At 33.8% G+C, this 22,742-nt stretch overlaps 1 protein-coding gene across 10 annotated transcripts in view; it reads right to left on the reverse strand.

The window, feature by feature from the left end:
* The window catches only part of RPGRIP1L (RPGRIP1 like), a 72,658-nt gene that overhangs the window by 40,569 nt on the left and 9,347 nt on the right, over nt 1-22,742 (reverse strand). For 7 of the 10 annotated variants that reach the window (XM_032195589.1, XM_032195587.1, XM_032195590.1 and 4 more), the window contains exons 5-13: nt 21,985-22,084; nt 20,422-20,565; nt 14,418-14,523; nt 10,180-10,326; nt 8,948-9,021; nt 5,258-5,305; nt 4,722-4,861; nt 834-940; nt 568-618 (exon numbers count right to left, since the gene is read on the reverse strand). In XM_032195589.1, coding sequence (XP_032051480.1) covers nt 568-618; nt 834-940; nt 4,722-4,861; nt 5,258-5,305; nt 8,948-9,021; nt 10,180-10,326; nt 14,418-14,523; nt 20,422-20,565; nt 21,985-22,084 — 917 coding nt within the window. Of the gene's footprint in view, nt 1-567; nt 619-833; nt 941-4,721; nt 4,862-5,257; nt 5,306-8,947; nt 9,022-9,441; nt 9,712-10,179; nt 10,327-14,417; nt 14,524-20,421; nt 20,566-21,984; nt 22,085-22,742 lie in introns of those variants that run through there. The other 3 variants (XM_032195593.1, XM_032195592.1, XM_032195596.1) reach the window with 2 other exon arrangements.

A 22,742-nucleotide genomic window follows, 5' to 3' on the forward strand; every position in this document is an offset into this window, starting at 1 on the left:
TCTTACATGCAAGAGAAAAAAAAGAAAAAACGAAAAACGTTTACTGGAAACTTTCTATTTCTGTTTTAGCAAATGCAGAGAGGTTGCTAAGTAGTTAACTGAGAGGTTGCTCTAACATATTCAGAGATTACAGGCTTAGAGTATGTTCTCTTATGCTTAGAGAATTAAAAAACAAACATGTTTTTCTTATCAACATTACAGGAAGAACTAGATGGTATGATAACTGACTAAGAAAGCAAGGTGCTTTTTTTTTTGTTGTTGTTGTTTTTGTTTTTTTTTTTTTTAAATGATGCTTATGAATCAGGTTTAATTCACTTTTGATGTTATAATGAATTATCTACATAACTCTACATTTCATCCTGGCAATTTTTTTTTTTATCTTCCCTTCTGCTTCACTGTAGCTGAAAAATGAGAAATACACATGCACGAAGCACAAACTACTACAAAATAATCCAGCTCTTAAAAATCCAAAGAACTGTGTAGAAAACAACTAATAATAAACCAAGAGTTTATATATATATATATATATACACACATATATATATATATAAATTCTTTTTAAGTTACCTTTACAAGCAAGAGAGCTTCATTGAGTTCTGTCGCATCAACATCACTTTCCTGAAACAGAAATACTCAATGAAAAGGTGATACCAGATGTGAATGAATATTGAAGAATTATATTCAGAGTAACAAGATGCATTCTCACTATACATGACATTGTGCTTGATATCATGAATAAAACGATGCGGTTGTATTTCTGTATTCTTTTACTTTCAAGAACTACTTACACTATGCATAAAACATAGGAAAAAAAAAAGAGAGAGAGATTTCACCTTGGTCAAACATTTCATGTGATTTTTCAGTTCATCTAGTTGTTGCTTATTTTCGAGATAGCATGTCTGCAGGTCTTTGTTCTCTTGCATCAGCTTTTCCTTTTGGTCTAACATAGAGAAATAACAAAATATTCTGCTTAATTCAACATAATCATAAAAATTATAAGCTTACCTTTTCATATTATCTTATGTGTAAAAACTTAATTGAAAAATACGGAATCTCATCTATTTTTTACAGGGAAATCTTTAGTATTAACCAACAGGAGGAGGGGGATAGGAACCTGGTCTTTGACCTGATAGATGTTAATAGATGAAAAAAAACCAAAGCATTCTTTCATTAAAACTGAACCTACAGCATCAAAAATCTACACTCAAAGTATGGCTTCTCTGGGTTTCTGCTTCTGGGGCAGGTGTGGGGAAAGAACATAGAAGATAACAAAACTTGTCAGCCTGAACGACTAAACACCATTAAACTTCTCAGTTGAAGGTTGAAGAGACTTCTCACTAATGCCTAGCTGCTTCCACAGTGACATCTCAAGAGCCTCAAGGAGAAATTTGTCTCATGAGAGAAAAAAAAAAAATCAAGGATTAGACCAAAAAATGTAGTTAAAACTTACTTTCTTCCACACAGAAAAGTTTTAAAAGCAAGTTCACCTCAAAAGCACTGAACTTTCTTTGGAACAAACATACTCTCTCCTATCCACTCTCCTCCCCCAGCCAAACTCCTTATTCTCTTGACAACGTTTTTCTTATTTTTTCTGTGCTTTTTTCAAAGTCCCAAAGCTGTATTCTTATGCAATGCACTTAAATACTGTGAATTCATATTCTAGGTCAGAATGATACAAATGTTAACTGTCAACCTGAATTGCAAGTATTAGGTTTTCTAATTCCCATCTGCTCTAGTGGGATTTGATGGGTAGAACACTACATACGAAGTTGAGAATATATTCTACTGCTTTCAACAGAATAGTGCGCAGTATCATTTTAATGCTGGAATCTTTTCTGTTGACCCTCAGGGCATAATGCACAACTTTGCTACTTTCTATGGAATAGCTTTTCAGTTTTGAGGATTGAACTCAGTAAAACACAGGTGGCTGAGATTTTAGTCTCAAGGGTTTGGGAATGTTTCTAAAACTGACATCAGGTTAGTTTTAATTTTGCAGAGTTTATATATAAATGACATCTTCACTGGAAATGAATCATCTGTAATGCCATTGCTCCTACACACAGTAGCCTTACTCACATATCTGTTGAGACTCCAGAAGAGTCACTTTCAATTCAAATACATACTAACCAGTAAGGTTTTAATTCTCTGCAGTCATGAGGAAAATGTAATGTATTTGTACAACTGAACTGAAGAAAATATAGCAAGAAACTTTAAGGGCTAAAAATTTAAAAGCAAAGAAGAAAACAAAGTAAGCCTTGAGATTTTTTCTTCATTTTGCTGGGGAGGGAAGGGCAGAGGGGTGAGAGTTGCGAGGGAGAGGAGGAAGACTTGATAGAAGATTGTGAAACACCTATCAGCTATTGAGTCTTGTCAACTCTTCCATTCCAAATAATAACCCAGAAGACCTACATCTTTTTCTTCCCCATGGGGGGGTGGGGTGTATAGAAAAAGGGTTCCTCATGCTGATGTTGCTTTTTATCCCTGCAATATAAACTGAGATCTGAGCTGGCACTTTTACCAGGAATGAGGAGACAAGATACCCCCCTTCAGGTACTCCTATCTCATCTCCTGAATTTTCCAGCACAAGCAGAAAGCTCAGTCCACTCTTTTTCTCAGATCAACCCCACTGAAGCTTTTGTAGATATTTTTAATATCTATTCTCACTTGCTGCTTAAGAAGTCAACTTCAAAACTGTAATTTCTGTAGAAAGGAAACTAGCTTTATCAGAGCTTCTAGAAAACACCCAGGAAAAAAATAATATGCATTTATTTCATGCAGCAGATGACTTTCCAGCTGTTGAATCACGCTCAGCTAAAAAATGCAGACTTGAAGCTGGACAACACTGGTTTTAGGTTAAACACAACAAAGTAATAGCATATGATGTGCATAAAGGGCACTCACTATATATTACAAATTCAGAGATAACGTGAAGCTGTATAACAATAAGGCAAAAAGTGAGGTGTAAAAGTATCCCAGCAAAGTGACCCAAAGTCAATCCTAGCAACATCAACATCATATTCCTCCCAAAGGAGGACTCCACAGACTGATGACTTAAGGTGTTATCCTCTCCAGTAATTCAAATCTACTCACTGTTAAATCCAGAAGAGCAATACAGAAGTAAGTATAACTTGGAGAGGGAACAAAAATGTAGGAAGTGGCCACACGTGTTACAATCCAATTATATTATTATTGAGACTTTTTTCTGTACAGCAGTACTCTAACTGCATTATTCTTCTTCTGCTTTTGTGATAACCAGAGTAGACCAACCATCAAGATTTCTGTTACACTAACAATAAAATACTGGATTGTAGCTGTATGTGTCGGGTGCATTATTAAAAGAGATTTTCAGTGTAACAATGGGGCTATCTATTCTGATTAATCCAGCTGAAGTATGAAGTCATAAGGACATAAACAGATTCTGTGGGTGAGATCAGGAAGCCAGCAGGGAATGCTCTCTAACAACAAGACAGATGAAGAGCTGCATTCTGCCGAGTTGATCACAGATAGGGTGTCCTTTGGGAACCTGGGAAGAGAAACTTCCTGATGCAGTTTCTACAAACCAAATGCGGCAATTTCAACAGCTCTTTCAACCAAAACAGGCCAAACTCTCAAACCCCTTCTTGCCTAGGATTGCCTTCTTCGTTAGCCCATGGAATAAAACCGGAACTGTATTTATGCTGAAGGGTGTGGAGTGTTTTTTGTTTGTTCTTAGGTTTTATGGACAAACACTACCTAGAGAGTGCAATGTATTTTTTACTCTTATTTCACATGTCGTTTTTTACTGACATACAGTAAGTATTTGTCCATTAAGACAACTTAGGGCTAATTTTTGCAAAATCTTGTTGTAATCCAGTAAGATATTTGAATATTTTATCTGGTATTTGAAGCCAGCAGAACTACTTAGAATCTTAATCTTAAACACATGCTGAACTTGAATCATAATCATAATAATTACTTACATGTCTACCCACTTCATTCTATTAAATTGTTCATGGAAGCATGCTACCTTTCAAAAATACACATTTGAAGAAACAACCACAAAAATATTTAGTTTACTTCCTGCCTGCGCTCTTCGTGTAATTTTTTTTTGGTGGCACAGTATATCACAGTATAGAGATAAAAAAAGATGGCAAGGTGCTGAACTTTCACTGAGAAGTTGTTCTACACCATGGGAAAAACACATATGAAATTATCTGTTGGGAAGATTAGAACAAAACTGTACTTTTGTATATGTTTACAGCTGTAAGTAAAAATGAGTGTACACTGAAAATACCAAAACAAAACAAAACTGAATTCACAAAGTTGAAAGGCAATTAATCATCTTCAGGTGCCTATACAGGTTTCATGTACCTTTGTGCAATAAGTGAGATTAGAGTAGTAGCATACCATTTGAAAGGGACTGTCAGACGGTCTTCTGTCTGTAAGAATTTGTAATTTAGAGAAAAGGAAAAATACAGAATAAAGGGTAAAAATTCAGCCAACAGTTGAAGAATTAATGCAACTGGAGTTACAGGATCTTCATTCAGCACATAACCTGTAGTGGGTTAGTTTTTGTACTTAACGACTAGTCATTACTTAAGCACATTATTCATTGTACTCATAAAGGACAGCTTTGAAATCACTACCACCAAATGAACCACACTTTTCTGTGGAATATACCCAAACTCCAACATTGGAGAAACTCACATCATAAGAAAATGATAATTATTTCAGAATTGTACCTCTTTCTACTTTGATCTTGTCAAGGATTTCATTTTTGTCTGCTAAATCAGATTTGATAGCACTTTCTAGTTTAGCAATTTGCAGTTTCAGTTGCTCTTCCTTTAATTTCCATTGCTGTTCGTGGGTCACACTGAAGACACTGCAATAAAACATGTGGCATGTGAAAAACTTTTCGAGATCAACTTCAACAGAAAATAATAAAGAAGAAAGCTTTTAGTGGCACAGAGACCACTGTCATCATGTCTTAGGAATTAAGTAAACATATGCTGGTCTGCTGCTGTTGAAACCAAGGCGCCTTTCTCAGGCTGCGGTTAAAAAACATGAAAGAGTTTGTGGGATGAGCAAAGGAACTGGCCTTAATTTAGAGCTCCAAAGTCAGAAAAGTTGGCAGCATGCAACATTTGTGGGACTAGAAAAGGAATTCAGATGCATATCCCAGAGTAATCCACAACTCCAAACCTCAGCAACTGACAACTGACAAAACCATTCTTTCCGCATACAAAACCTCTTAATGCAGAGAACTGGGATCACCCACCTGATTTCTTTTAAATCTGTGAAAGATGCAAAGCCTAAAGTCAGCTGCCTGTTCAAAGAAACGTTGACCACAAAGTGACAACAGTTTTCTCATACTGTAAAACAACAATTCTGATACTGATTAAGAAGCACATAAGAAATCTTTCTCCCGCTTTAAGAAATAAAAAACGGATTTGGGTAAAGAAACTAGAGTAACTATTTTTCCTGTAACACATTATTTACTTGTAAACTACCAATCTGAGTACAGAACGGATGGCATGGACACAGAATCAGAACTGCTGAAACCACAACAAAATGTGCAACTTAGTTTGAAATAAAAGTAAGAACATTAAATAATTTACAGTACAATTCCCAGTAGGTAAAAAGACAAAGCAATGCAATGTGTTTTCCTATAGTTTATACAGTGAGTAATATGGTCTTCATATTATTATTATTCACTAGTTGCATTCTTAATGACTGGAATATATCCTTCATCTTAACCAGTCACAAACCAGTTTATTCACTTCTGTATTTCCTGAAAAATCAGAAATGGTAGCGTATTGTTAACGAATGAGTCAGTCCCTCGACTACATACTTTGGTGAAGGTCACTGATTAAAAAAGTAACTTTGATTTTTGTGCATCTTCTGATACATACCTATCTATCCATCTATCTATCCCAGAGGTCCATATAACAAAAGCCACACACACACACACAAAAGCCACACAAGAAAGAAGGAAACAAATAGGGTAGAAGAGATGGCCCAAATAGATGGCACATTGTACATGCTGACTGAAGAGAACTGCCTGTTTTGATGACTATGATTATATAAAGTGGTTTTAAGTATCTAAAAGTGAATTTATACCTTATATATTTGAAGAATGACCTGCAGATTAAAGAAAAAATATTCTAGCATGAATTCTTGACTCTGACATATTTGGTAAGAGTTTATATTCTTGATTTGAAATCTTCATAAAAACAGTCCCATCTCTCTGAATTTTCTTTTTCTCATCCTGTATCTGATCTAATCTATTTATACAGTTCTGTAAGCACATACCATCTTATAAGGTGATAATGTATCTTTTACAGCATGAACTTAACCAATGCTTCTAGGTCCTACAGTAACATATACTTCACTCTGCTGTGCCATAATTTTGAAGATAATGCAGCAAATGTAATGCATTGAACCCACAATCACATTGATAATACTGCATTGCTACAGAAGAGACTGCGTGCTCTACAGTTGCTTAGACTTAACATTCTTCAAAGTTGGATTGGCTCCGAGAAGGAAAGAATAAATCTTTGTATGACAAGGTAAAAAATACACTTAGTTTTCACATTTCACATTCCTGAAAAAGTTTTCAAATTGTAATTACCATGATGTCTAGTTGTATGTGCATTCACTACCTTTAGGCAAAATTATTTCACGTGCAGCTACACATTTAAAAATGTGTACAGTTTAAGAAAAACAAACAAACAAACAATAATGGCAGAAACATCATTAACAGCTGTTATGATAGTAATTCAGAATTTAGATACTTAAATGAAGAACAGTTTAGGCAACAGGTTTTATCCAAACCTATATTGAAAATGCTTTGAACAGATTGAATCAAGTCCACTCCTGCCTCTTTTCTCCTTCAAATTTTAAGATTACTTTTACTTGAATTCATGTGGAATTTCTTTCACATTTACTGTATTTCACTGGAGTCAGAGACATCTGGGTAACTATAAATGGTCAACCACATCTGGCACCATTTCCTTTGGAGGGAGTTTAAGCATTGCTAGATTTGCATTACAAGGTCATATGAAAACAATTCCTCCAAATCTTTTATCCAAACGAATTGTTTTCTTGGATACTGACTACATAATAAGAGTCAACTGACAAATTCATACTTGTTCTTTGTAAACTTTTCAGATCCAATTCTCAGCCTTGACTGGCAAAATTCCCATCAACTTTGAAGGGAATTTCCATTCTCAAGGAAAGGGTTTATGCCTTTTCCTTTCCTCAGGGAAAAAAAAAAAAAAAAAGTTAATAATCTGTCACCTGCAGACACTGGCCTATCCACTGCTAGCAACAGGTAGGCTGCAGTAAGCTCACGTTGTTCAAATGGGAAACAGAAAAAGCTGGCCATTAAACAGTAGACAAAACAAAATGGTCTGATTCTCTTTCTAATTTCTTGTTATCTATATGCCACCATGGAATGATAAAGCATAAATCAAGTTTAAATAGAGTATATGATAAGAAAATTTTAGGGGAAAAAAGCCATATTGAGGATCACTGGGTTATGAGAGAATCATATTAAATTACTTATTTAAACATCTTTATAAATTATCTCACTATAATTTAAAAAGAACAGAACAATTCAAGACGGGATTATAATTGATATATTTACTATGAATTATTTTTTTGCATAATGATATAGGAGAAAAATCATGGTATTATAACATCAAACTTTGGAGGAATCTATAAGAAACTTAAGCAAGGACAACTGACCAACCTCCCCTATACACAACATAAATACTGTGTTTATACAGTTGTTGCAGCTCATATTTTTAAAATAATTTAAGCTACCTGTACTCATATTTTTTTTGCTAATATAATGTTTAATTTCACAATAGAAAGTACAGAAAGTATCATAAATATAAGAATCCCATAAACAACATTTGATATCACTCACATTGTGTTTACTGGTTGTTTTGTTTTGCTGTGTTGTTTTTTTTGTTTGTTTGTTTCTTTTTGTTTTTTGAGACATCACACTGACAAACCAAACAAAGATTAAGAGGAGAAATTTTGACATGAAAAAAATAATTCAAGCCTTTTGACCTACTTTCATAGTTAAATTTCTAGGAAATTTCTAACCCTCTTCAGCATAAGAGGCCACATTGCTTTACAATATACAAAAGGGTCATTTTCAAGGTCATTATTTCCTTGATAGTTGATTAGAGCAAGCGTATTAATTATTTCATTTTTTTGTACCGGGGAATTTCTGAATCTCATCTGGCAACGCACTTCCATTTTCACTATAAGCAGCAGTTACACCAATGCCATTTATGTACAGGAATCTTCGAAAAAGCTTACATTAACCTATGCTAAAACTCTAAGAACCAGCATAAGCAAAATGGTAACCATTACTAAAACAAACAAACTACCTCTCAAAAATAAACACAGAAGAAGATGTCAAATATCAGACTTTAGATCCACTCAGAAATACTGGAAGAACTTACACAAACAGGCCAAACAACCCCTTTTCCTAAATAAAATAAAACAAATTAATCCTGAAAAAGTTTGTCTCTCCTAGATTTATCCTTCTATCAACAGGACTCCCGTCCCCCACAGAAAAAAAAACAAAACATTATTAGAAATTCACAAAGTAACCTCTTGGCTTCATTTTCAAAAAAATGCTACTTCTACTTACATTTTAATTAGATTTTTTTTTCCTAAATGATGTACTATCTCAAGAGTATTAGAGCAACAATGGAAGCCGCTCCATTTCAACAGAAGAGGTGAAATACAGGCAAAACATCTTTAAATTTTCCATATACGCTTACTGATATTAGGAATTATAGTATGAATATATTTGAATGTGTACATGTATACACTCAACATGCATATGCACATGCATATGTACCCAGCCTATAAAGATCTAAACAGAGCACAAAATCCCATTTTACATTTAAAGAAAACATTTAAAGATTTACATTTCAATATTTACCTGTTATACAGCTTATCATAGTTTTCCCTCAAGAGTTCCTTCTCTTTTTCCAGATCATTTATTCTTTCTTGCAACTAAAATGAAGAAAATTTCAAGCACAAAAAATAGTAAACAAATAGCAAATATAAAATTTTAATGGATTTATAAAGATGATTAGTTAATACTTTGTAGGCATTCTCAAGAAGACTTTTATTTATTCTTTTTATGTAACAGTCTCTTAGAAGCTGCAAAATAACACTTTTTCATCACATTATGTAATTTGGTCAAGACAGGCTTTTTCACGTAGCATATATGAAGTTGAGACTAATGTATGTGAACTGAGAAAAAAGAGTATATAATTATATTGTCTTATGTGAAAAAAAAAAAAAAAGGAATTAAAAATGTTTAATTCAATTTTGCTCATTAATGGCTGCAATATGTAAACATTGTTTTTATTGACCACACAGGGGCAACAAGTCCTTATTTTCAAAACATACAATAAAGAAAGATATGTCTTTAAAGATAGAAGATATACCCGATATGCATTACAATAGCGCAAAGGTTAGGCTGTAATTAGGTTAGGCTTGTATTAGCTTGATTCATTTAAAATGCATTCAATACATGTAAACCTAGTGGTAAAACTGAAGTTGCTACAAAATATAAGAAAAAACAAGTAAGTCTGTACACACTCTCCTTATATACAGAATAGAATGAGGAATAAAATACTTGGTTTTTGGCCCTGTTTCTGAGTGACTGTTGGTGATGATACTTGCCTCCGGAATCCACTAGAAAAAGAAATAGAAATGACTGATTTGAACTATCATGTAAGATGTAATACTATGCTTTACCATGACTAAATCAGGTTGAAATAACACTACAGAAATAGCAAAATATGATCAATAAATCAAGTATTAAGATTGTTTCTGCTTAACATACTACTTGTTTAGTATCAGAATCCAAGTGAAATCCTATGCTCTTCCTCAAGCATTCCTCAAACAGGGGTGGAATGCTCATGTAGTGTGGGGGCCAGGTATGGTTCATGATTCTATGAAACACAAGCAGCGATCACAGGATTTTCTCTTTAATGGGAAAACAGTGTGTATGTTCAAGTGAGTCTTCTAAACATGTTTGAAAGGTCTATTCACATCTCAGCAATAAAAAGATACCCATCCCATCCTTAATTTAGATAACATTTTCCCTTATCTATACGTAGTACCTAAAGCAGATTCTAGCTCTCTTGGATGCAATCTCACCTCCTCTGTCCTTTGCTTAGAAATAGTCACTGCTTGCAATTCTTTTTCAAGATTCAGGCACTTCAACCGCTCTTCTTTAAGCTGTAGATTCAGCTCATCACCTTTTGCTATTAAAGCATCATGGCTAGCCTTCAGGTTCCTTTGGTTCTATGAAAATAAAAAGAAAAATTGGGATGAGGGATTGGAGTGGGCAGGGGAGAAGATCACTCTTAGCAGAATATTACAACGTTGCATATGCTATCAGTGATCTTTCCTGGCAGCAGTTAACAGATATTCCCAATGTGGTCAACAGGAGACACTCTTGACTAAGCAACCGAAAAAAAAATTTCATTACACATGGCCAGGAGAAGGTGGCATTCTTGTTGCTCTCATGAACGTTAAACCCTCAGTTCAGTCATAATGAAAAGGACCAAGAAATACATCTGTTAAGCAATTAAAAGATTTTGCTGTGGTTACAGTGGTTAGACATGCTGACCAAAAACACTGCAGTAGCAAGCAGAAATGAATGTTGACCACAGTTATGTTAATCACAGAACTTGCCACAGCTCTGTTAACCCTTAGCTGTAGATATATAATTTTTTCATAATCCTAACATGCTAGGCTGTATTTTCCTGCTAGCAGTAATTAATAAGGGAATTATGATTTCTTTTACATTTTAATTTACTTCAATGGATTATATTAAGGCACATTTAACCAATTTTAATATTAAATGGAGGATGCTGATTGAACCCCTATTTCCAGAATATTAGTTAATATTATACTGTCTGCATTTTGCAATGCTTTAATAATGCCTCATTAAGAAATCCAATGTAAAACACATTCTAAGTATGACTTGAAAAAAACAGCCTAAAAGCCAATCTCCTGTTTAATAAAGTGATTATATGGCAATTTATATGTCCAATAGATGTCTGAGTATAGATAACATTTAATGATTGTAGACAGAAAAAAAACATTAGCTTCGTGATTTCCTTATAACATTCCTAGGAGGTAATTACATGGAGAAACTTCATGTGAATCCCATGAAAATTGTTCAGGTTCATACGAAGTATAAACACTGTAGAAAAAAGCACACAAAACCACAGAAAACCCAGTCACCAACTTCAATTTTTTCACAAGTTCTTTTCCATTTTAATAACTTGTATCATTTCAACCCACTACATGAAGAAAAAAAATCCCACGTCTTGGCAAAGCTGCCTTTCACAGACCATTTTACCCTTATCTCTTTCCTTGATTTCCCAAACAGAGGAAAACAAATTCAAAAATCAAGGTCTTGATTTCACCTTCTAACTGATCCTCAAGCTCTTCTGGTCAGTCCTCAAGGGATTTATGTTACTGAAACTTCTCATTAACAGTCCTAAAAATGTCCTCTTGTAAAATCTCCTTGCTTCAACTTCCTTCAAGTCCTTCAGTATCTCTTCGACTCTCCTCATGGTTTTCTTTGTGAACTTTAGGGGAACCATAACTCCCCTTTCCTTCATGCCCCACTACATTCTTTCTTAAGGTTTTCTATACCTGATTGTTCTTTCAACTCTTTTTTCCATCATGCCAGAATTGTTTTCTATCCATTCTCCCTTAAAATATCCCAAGACTCAGGTCACGGCAACAAATGGGTTGATGATTGTAGTTTAAGGTTTCTAGTCTAAAACTGTGTTTCTAAGGGAAATATGCCTCAACATGAAATAGCTCCTTTACCGAAAATGAAAATATACCTTTTAGAAATACTGCACAAATGAACACAAATGCTATTACATTTGTGAAATATTTGTACTGGTTATCCACAAGAACTAACTCTTCACAGTATTTACAAATTTAGTGGCATAGACTAGCATATCTCATATGATAAATCATGAAATCCTGGAATGTTCAGCCTGTAATTATACAAATATGACAATGGAATCAAATATTTAATCCAAATAGTTTCGGGGTCCTTTGTTCTTCAACGCAGATTCCAAAATTCATTCATTCAACTGGCTACATTAAAATTCTTGAACAACAAAACAAGCCTGTAAATGTTTGCTCCTGAAAGATCATTTTAAATATCATTTAATGGAACAAGATTACAGGCTCTTATCATTCCACAGTTTCACAACTTTTGGGCTGACTCAAGTTTAATGGCAAACAGAGGCATTATAAATGTTTCAACTGGTATAAGCCAAAGTAAACGATAATGAACTCAATAGTCATGAAAATTGTAACATAAAACAAACAAAAACAGTGCTCTGTCAATAAGCATTTAAGTGACATCTAAAGTAGAAATTTTAGATTTTACAGTTATTTGTGTTTAGTAGATGCACATTTCAAACACTCAAATGACTGGAAATAGGAAAACCATTGTATCCGTTATCTTGTAAAAATATGATGAGACAGAACACTCTCATTCTTTCCAAAAATGCAGCTTTCACTGTGAATATTAGAAACAATGTCTTCAAATACCAGTTTGAATCTCAGGCATCTGTTTCTATTCAGCTGCTGCCAAGAGAAGCACAAGAACTTGCTGTTCGCTGTATATTATCAAGAAGTCGCAAGTGATTTAGAATGGACCAGTTTACATATCATTTTCTATTTAAGAACACAAAAAGCTATGTGAAACCTGCCCTCCCTTGGAGTTTACATTCTACATAGTTCATAGTTCTGTGTAAAAATAGATTGGAACTACTAACAGAAGAACTGCTTTGGCAAAGGAGATATTAGACTGGGGGGAAAGAAGCAGAGAGGTAGAAGCAGAAAGACAGGAAAAGAGGAAGGGAGCAAAAATCACATGACAGAAGTCTTGTTTATCACAGACAGGAAGAAGCAGGAACTGGCAAAAAGAGTTCTTTGCAGAAAAAATAATAAAAAAAAAAAGAACAAAGAAGCCATAGAACTTAAAACCGTAGAACATAGCCATAGAGCACAGAAGGTATGGACGGGAAGGTTTAAAATAGGAGGCTAAGGTACAATTGAGAGAAATGTGGACTGTAGGCAGCCTCCAATCCAGAAAGAGTAAGGAAGGCACACAAATAGTCTTCTTGAGTTCTTCTTGGGCAGGAGTGTGACCAAGGTTAGGATCCATACTTTAATTAATTTAAAATAAATAAAGGCCTTTATTTTAAGTGTGATATTCCTGCCTCAAGATCTTAGAATTGCACTAGGCATGAAAAATTTCTTTTTTTTTTTTTTTTTTTTTTTACAACTGTTATGAAATGCTGCTAGGGAGATATAACCACACTATTTGTTATCTAATCTTATTTATTTAATTAATTCTGTATCATAAACCAGTAACTAAGCAGCTTCCATTCAAAATTTACTTAACTTTTAAAAAGTCACTTAAATTCTTATAGTTTCCTACTTCGAATCTTAATTTTCCCTTGAATTGAAAGTACAAAGAAATTGTGGATCCATAAACAACAGCCAAAGAAACATTAGTAAAGAAAAAGAAATAGCAATTTACAGTAACAGTAAGAAAAATGTAACTTGTTTCCAGTGAATTACATTATAATAATCTCAGATACAATCATACATCTTGCAAATAACAAGGACATCTTGTGCTTCCACTTCATAAGGAAGAGATACTTTATTCAGCTCAGTTGCATGCAGGATCGTTACTCACAGGAACTCTCTGGTTGTTATTGTACTGCCTTTATATGCAAGCATACATCGTTCTCCCAGTACGTATGGGACAAAGCAGAAAAGCGCTGTATCAATAAAACCGATGCATAATCTGCCATACAGTTGCATGTTCTGGTGACTTTTTTTTTTTTTTTTTTTAATAAATCTGGTGATAAAGAACACCTCTCACTTAAAGTAACCCTCTAAAATAGTTTCCATGAATTTATGAATACAAGTCTTAAGCTCAGAACTCTGAACAGCCAAATCTCAAATGGGTTATGGTACCCCTTCCTTAGGGAATCAGTGGTATGTTTAGATCAAATAATTAATTTATAATTAAATCAAAGCCCTCTTTGTAAAGGATCAGGCATCTCTTTAGACAGCCAAACAACTGAGGACATAATCTAACCCAAATCTGCCTGAGATACTTTTGCAGATAACTATCTTCAAGATCTGCTAGAAAATTCGGAAAGAAGTTATAAGAATAAAGAACCCTACACATCTGAAGTAGTTTGGGTGTAATGGATCGTGCGTTTCATTTTCTTGTATTCAGCGCTGACTTTGAATCAAGAACCGTGCATATTTATTTTCCATTTACGCATGCGTATGTGATGAGAGTAACGGAATGTTACTGACCAAATCCTAATTACCTCTTGAAGCTGGAGAAGTTTTCCTTCCATTGCTGAAAGTGCATTGCTTTTCTCAACCAGCTGTTTACGGACCTTGATCATTTCCACATTGTCCCGGATGTTTAGCCTTCAAAATTGTATTAAAGAGAAATGCACCATAAGCTTAAAGGTACAGAATGAGTTCTCTTATTATTTTTGTCTCGGAAAGTTGAATAGACATGCTTGTTGTACCATATCATACTGCATATTTCATCTATACAGGAAAACAACCCGATACTTGCAGAGATAATTTGTTTTCCAATCACTTCTTTCCCACCCTCCAAAGAATTTGGTACCAGTACACTACCATTTTATGGAGCTTTCTCTTACAGTTTAAACCTAACAAATATTGCTATGACTTAGCAATTTGCACTGGTAGCACATAAAAATTGGTATTCAAACAAGTTGCACATTAACTACATGAAAATCACTTAATATGCACGTAGATTTTCTATTTCAGTACAATTCTAAGATTAATTGAGAATGCACTGTTTAATAAAAAGGATGTCTAAAAGGATTTGAAATTTAAATAAGTATTTGTTTCTGGTGCTTTCCTTCAGTAAGTCAAGGTAGATCCTGTTACTTTTGCAGTTTCTTCAAGTACAGGAAGAGAAACCATTTCTGATTTATATTAATATAAAGTCAGAATAAATCTTTAGCATTTTAAAGGTAATTTCTCTTCCAATATTTATCTGTTTTAGGCATGTTGGAGGAATTGTCACAATGCCATGCTGGACCAAAAAAATGGACTACAAAGCTTACACATCTGTAAACCAGCTGAGAATGTGAAATACTTTCCTCTTATTCTTTAAAATATCAAAGTCTATTGTGTTTTGGCATTGCCCAGTTAATTGTCCTTACACAGAAGATAAACATACAAACCTGTGATGTTCCCCAAGAAACAGCCCTAACACAATGCTAAGACAATCATGTGTCTAAAACATGTTATCTACATAAATTAAAGTTGTGGTGAGTATAGACAGCAGCACTGTCTCATGCTAGCTATTTAAAAGCTAATGTAGTGGCACGTTTTTATTAATCTTGTTCCACACATCAAACAAAAGGCTCCAATGCCTTCAAAGGCTTTTTCTTTGACTTTTTCCCCCCCCTCCATTTTAAGCAGGGGGCTTCTTTTTTTTTTCCTTTTTAAGTAGAAAAAGGAGCAGATGATAGTGAAATTTATGATGTACAGATGTAAACCCCATGGCTCCTGACAATCAACATTAACTATTTTTTCAACAGTGAATGAAACACTACTTGATTTAAACAGGCTTTGGGTACTGATATATCAAGTAAATTATTAAAATTCAGAAGTAAAAAAATGCTTTTCAGAATCACAGAATATCCTAAATTGGAAGGGACCACGAGGATCATCAGGTCCAATTCCTTTTATTGCAATCAGTTCAATTCTTGCATCAGTATTTATCCCATGAAAGTACATGACAAGGACCATGCTACTTAAGAACAAAATCACTTCAGATTTTGTGGAAAAGGCAAAGTTAATTGAGGAAGATTACTTTGATTTTCTATAAATAAAGTCACAAAACAGAAGAGAAATTGATTATCTACACAACTTTCTCCTTCCCAGGTAGCTGATGTATTTTGCTCCCTGAACATCTTTCTAGATTTTCTAAAGGAGCTTAAAAATAGGGGGTTATAAACAGCTTTGATTTAATAGGTAGCGCTACCTTTCTCTTATATAGGTAATATTTTGCTCAAAAAATACCAAAATTCTCTACAAGAATAAAGTTGTACTAAGACAGCTCATTCAGTATTTTCTTCACTGCCCAAAAAGACTAAAATTCTGCTTCAGAACCTGAAAACATGTGGGTAGACCTGCAGCAGAAGTTTGAAAAAGAAAAAGAACTAGTGCCTCTTTTTGCGGCAACACCTTGAATCAATGTGCATACTTTGATTTTTATTTAGCTCTAGCATGCCTTCTGCCACAAGTGCAGAAATAAGGAACATAAAACTCTATCCTTCCACTTTAGACCTCATCTTAAAGCTGGATTAAAAGCCTGAAAGTGAAGTTAAGAGAAAGTGACTCTTAAAAAAACTAGGAATTTTGTTTGGGGTTAATGTCTGAAGTACAGTAAAGTGATGATCTCTTTTCCAGGCCTCTATCCTTTGGATTAAAAGAATAGAGTGGGGTCCCAATAATGGGCTGGGGACCAGCTGTGTGGAAATGGGGGACTGATAGCAACCTTCAGCAGAAGGAAACGATTAAGGAAAGGATCTTGACCTGCACTGTACAAATTTATGCCAGTAATTCCCAGATGGCTAAGCTAATAAAATTGAGGCCTAATTAAATCACATCTCTTGCATCTTGTCTTTACTTCCATATGAAAAGGACACAGATACAAAACTAAGACTGTTCTTAGAGAGTCCTGACTGTTCTATCAGTTGGGATCAGTGGCTCTCAAACGTTCTCCTATTCACATTCAAAGCAAGAAAAACAATTACAAAAGTATAGTTTTGTACACTATACTTTTCAGGATCACTTAGCCTCTATTTGGCAAAACAAGCAAAAAGTTTCTAGGCTCATAGTTTTCAATCACAACTACACCACAGGCCAATTTATGACTCTCAAACACAGAAATAAAAAACACAACATCAATATGCAGTACTCTTATTTTACAGTGATTAGGAAGTAACAGAATTATGTTGATTTACATTATGTTCTTTCCCTTACCTTTTATCCCTAAAAGGAAGTCAAACAAAGGAAGAAAAAAATTACCTTTTAGTGATACTTTTACATTGTAACTGATGGTATATTTGCAATAAGCAAAACATTAACAGGGCATTGATACCTCTAACATATATTATGTTCAGATTATCTAAATAATTATAAAGAAGTCTATATTTGTTTGCCTGGCCAAAGAGCTAATTACAAATGATAAAAACATGATCTTCAGAAAAACATGTTGAGCATAAGAAATCAGATAATGAAATACAAATTCAGGTTGTTTTTGTTGTTGTTGTTGTTGTTTTTTAATATTAGTTATTATTTAGAAAAGTCATGTATATGTTGTAGTCTCTCATCACAATATAAATGCAGAGGCTAACATGTTCCACTTTTTTGTCTGAGACTGCAAACACAGGAGTCATGAGTATGTCAATATGATACCCCTGTCCAGAAATGTAGCAGGTCTAACTCCAAAGTCATGCTGCAGGAAAAAAGAAAAAAAAAAAAAAAAAGCAAAAGGAATGAAAAACTGATTCACAAATAAGCTTTTTCACTAAAAAAGAAAAAAAGTAAAGAAAAAAGGCAAAAATCTAAAAACCAGAAACATATGTAAATACCAAATACCTGTTTCACAAGTGTATATCTAGGGTGGTTTTAAAAATGACTTTTTGAAAGTACCATGAGGAATGAGTTATTTAAAGCTAGCTGCTTGCAGAATGTGATTATTTAGACTTAATGTTTTAACTTGCATGCTGTGTATCATAGACATCAAACCATGAGATTATTATGGTTTTGGCCATCTTTAAATTAAAAACACTCAAGCTAAATGCAGTTGAATTTTGTACTTAAGAAAATGTTTAGTCTAAAATCCACAAGCCAAGTTTCCCCCTCAAGTCAGAATTGTATGTTCCTGAAACAATCCCCAAACAATCTCTAATTAAATACTGAAATAAAGACTGACTGCAGATGTATACTAATAATCAACTTGAGTTGTACACTATAAAACAGCTAAACTCTGTTATGTAATTCTTCTGTAATAATATAGAAATGGTAGTCAATGTTGGATGAGCAAAGATAGCTTTAGAGTATTACTGGATTTCTTGTACTTATGGGACTCAGAATAACTAGTACCTCCTTCCCTCACAACTCATGAATCAATGAATATCACAACTCACAAATCAATGAATATTAACTGTGGCTGCTTCACTGCTTGGAAACTCCTTCAGTTATTTAAATCACAACAATTCCATAATAATGTAATGGAATGAAGTATGTTTTCCTGAAGTTTGAAAGCGACATAAATACGCTTCCACCAATCTTCATGTAGTATGTCCTTTTGGCACCTCACAGTTCCTAAATAAATACAACAGATTAACTGTCTTTGGGGAGTAACATACATACAAAGGAAAACACAAGGAAAAACTGCCAACTGTACAAAAATTCGAAGTCATAGGCTACAAAGGCAAAATAAGATGACCTTATCAGTCACCCACATTTCCAGTGTTCACATAGCAGTATTCCAATATTGATATCTTCTATGCTGATGCAAAGAATATTAGAAATAATAACTACCAAGAATATATAAATGCATTTGTCTAGTCAATCAGCTAATTCAGACTTAACATAAAATTTTCAAGAAAGATAGATAGTGAAAACAGAATCATAGAATGGTTTGGGTTGGAAGGGACCTTAAAGCTCATCTAATTTCAACCCCCTGCCATCGGCAGGGACACCTTCCACTAGACAAGGTTGCTCAAAAAATCTCTTAAAGATAATCATAAGTACTTGTGATTACAATTAAGCTTAAAGAGAAAAGCATCCAAGTTATGGCTGTCGTTCATTCAGCATAAAAAATATAACAAAAAACACGGGGATTAACAGTCTTCCATAAACTATTCTAGTAGTGAACTTGCGGAACGCAGATTATTCTGGATATTCGCTAGTGGACATTTTTCAACTTATTTCCTTGACTCTTCAGCCAGATACAGTAACTCTTAAATAATTAACGTATGTGTTATCAGGTTTCAATCAAGAAACAGACTACAGAGGAAGTACTTCCAGATTTCAAATGTAATCACAGATAGTTATTTAGGTCAAGTATCATGGATTGCACACAAGTAATTTGATAAAAAAATAAGGATCTGCATTACTTTACACAAACTAACTGTATATGAAGATTTTTTTAGCTTAATTTTGAAGTGGACCTTTCCTTTAAAAGACCTTAAAAATTCCCAGCCATATGATAGTGACTTGCAATTTAGAACTTAAGTCATTTCTGGCTACTGTACTTAAAGAACAGTGTTTATCTACAGAAAATGAAACGTATTAGTTCTTCCAAAATTTTATCAGATTATTTCCAAACAATGAAATTTTAAAAATAAGTATTTTCCAAATAAATTGTTGACACGGACTGAGGAATTTTTTATGATAACTTCTTTAACCTATATGTTATAAAGGGAAGTCTGAACAGTAGAGACTTACAACTTTATGAATAATTTAATAGCAACATTAAGATGTATTATTTATGTAGCACCACAGATGCACAAAAGAATGCTCACACATAATAAGTCTCTCCCTAAAAAGCCAGAACTAACCATGCATTTCCCATCCAAGTAAAACTTTCATTGATATCTAATGAGGAAGGAACATGGGACTGGGCCCTATTAGATCCTTAACACAAAAAGTCAAAATTGAAACAGTAAAAAGAGGGGAGAAACAGATCAAGTCACATAATTCTGCATAAATTTTTGTGAAAGTTAAAGAAGAAAGAAAAAGAGATTAAACTAATGGATACTCTTCTGTGAAAGATTTCACAAAAATGTTCACATGGGTTTGTTTCACTACACAGCTATACTATATTCCTTTAAATATGTGCTAATCTATCTTTACACGGCTCTTATTTTTCTACTGTTACAGACTCCAAATTATCAAGGAATATTAAGGAATATCCACTACAGCACTACATTTAAAATTTTCTGAGACTTGCATTGAAGAACGGGTAGATGAATTTAATGAGTTTAACTTCAACTATAACTGAAAATTAATTTTCTAAAATGGTAATTACGAACTGATTCGTCTATTTGCTTTAAAAAACAACAACAACAAAACAAACAAACAAAAAATGCATTATCATAATACTATCCTTCCTTAGAATTAACCACGGTCATTTGGTAAAACATAACTTTCATCAAAGAAAAAATACAGCATGTATTCTTAGAGGAATAAACGCCACAGCTGTCTATAAACATTCTGATATAGTTCTTCTAATGCTCCAACCATGGAGATTTTCATTTTTCATACCTTTGGCTTGCTGTTTCTTGCTCCTTCAGCTGTAGGATGGATTCTTCAATCTCCTTTTCTTTCTTTCTTAGCTGACTCCCAAGCATCTCTCTGGCATATTCTAGCTCCTCAATGTGTTCCTTTTGGGAACCAATCACAATTTCCCTGTAAATACAAGTATCTTATGTTCCAAAACCAGATAAGCATTTTTAAAAGAAAAAGAAAAAAAAAAATACTTCAGAGAGCAAAAATCTCTTGAGTTAAGTGTATGGCAAAAAGTTGTATTTCTTAAAGACATGCCTCACAACAGAGCTTTAAGAGTTCAACTTACTATGAAAATAGAGGCAATCATATGAAAACGTGTGAATAATCCTATAAATAGGTAAATAATTCAAACATTAGCAAACACAACACAAACAATAACTTAGTGCTCTTAAATATATAATAAATAAATAACAGTATATGTGGGACTAAATGTTTTCATACATTTAGCAGAACCTAGTTTAAAACATCATTGATGGTTTATCATACTCTACATTAAATGCATGTTCCTCCTAATCAAAAGGTACCAGATGTTTTCTGGAAATGAAAGCATCATTACTAGCTATCAAAAGCATGTGAGATCTACAATGGATTAAGCAGTGAAAACAAGCTTTTATTCTGAGTTAGGTGACAGAAAACAATTCAGATGATGTGCCAGTGAATTTATCCATTAAATGCAATTAAAAAAGGACAGAAAATTAGAGCCAACAGGGGCTGAATATTTTTAGCAGGCCACAACTTTGCAATTTTGATTTTCTTGATGAGTTAATCTCGGCTATCTTCTCTAATAGCATTTTTTGTAATAAGAATAATCAACTAGTGTATAACTTTTTCCACTCTGAAGCTTTTTAAGCATAAGCTACAGTTCTTTATTATCTCATGTACCTATCATAGATGTAAAAGTATCTTATAGGGTTTTTGGCCACGTATGTGCTCTTGTACTTGGGTGTTCCACTCTAACGTTAAAGTAACTGTGGTTATTTTTTCCATGCGTGAACTGAAATCTCTGAAAATATGCTGTTTGAATGTTTTCTGCATTATAACACAATGTTTTGACGAGTCTTACCATGATGAGAGAATAATTATTGTGAACACCTAGATTACTGCAAGGCTTAATTGATAGCTCTTTTTTTTCCTGGTCTTAGAGATAGGTATAGGAGAAAGAGCCACTTCTGTGCCCATCTCTGTAAAGTTACTGAAGATTTTTTCATTAGCAATATACGAGTATAAATTACTTAAGAAGTAAATTTTAGCTGTTCAACAGGGGTTAAATTCAGAGACAATGCTAATACCAGCACAATTTAAACACTAGTAAATTCCATTCTATCAATGAAATTTTGCTTCCACGGGCTTTAGGGATTAGCATGTCAAGACAGTGAGGGAGAATGACAATGAAGAATCTTCTTTAGTACTTAAACTAGATCCAACAATTTCATTTTCTTTTTTAAAAGTCTTAACTTCTGAAGAAATACATTTTTTTCCACGAAAACCACAAGTTCTAACAATTATATTAACAGAAATTTAGAAACATAAATATCATACAGATTTCGTATTTCAGCCCTCGCATCCTCAAGCAGACTCTGGCCATTTCTTGGGAGAAAAAGGTGAGGTGATCTCACTTCTAAATCCTGAAATCTCATTCCTGAAAAGAAAGAAAAGGGAAATAAGTTTTTGCAATGATGAATGAAAAAGCATTTTACAGGAAACAATCCCTATATAATACAAACACCCTATACAGATGCCATAAAAAGCATTTTACATGAAATTCACATAGAGATCAGAGTATCTACAACCACAGCTGCTGTAAAATTTAAACTACAGGTAATACAGTAAGCACTGTTAAAGTGAGGCGTTAAAATGGGTCTTGAAATACTTTTCTTAGGAGATTTTCTTTTAAAAGACAGAAGTGAGGTGGTATCTTCAAAGAACAATTACAACAATATAAAAAAGGAACACGGACTTGTAATCACTTTTTTTTTCCGACTGCACTCTTTACAAAATCACATTAAGAACATCATTTACCTAGCCAAGCAACTACAGAACCATTTTTAACAACAATGCAAATAATTTCCTTACTTTCTTCAAAGACATACTAAGTTGCTTGTGAAAAACAGTGCAAAATTGTATAAGGATGAACTGTTAGTTCAGCAGCAAAATCAATGGCTTCCCCAAATCTCTTTCTCCTCCTCCTTGTTCTTCAGCATGAAGAAATTAATGAAGTGTTGAGGGGGAAACAAACTAGGCATTAAATTTCAAATACAACATCAAAGCTGCCATCCTTCAGACCCCATAATTGAGTC

Source organism: Aythya fuligula, chromosome 12, assembly GCF_009819795.1.
Source record: "Aythya fuligula isolate bAytFul2 chromosome 12, bAytFul2.pri, whole genome shotgun sequence".
Lineage (NCBI taxonomy): Eukaryota > Metazoa > Chordata > Aves > Anseriformes > Anatidae > Aythya > Aythya fuligula.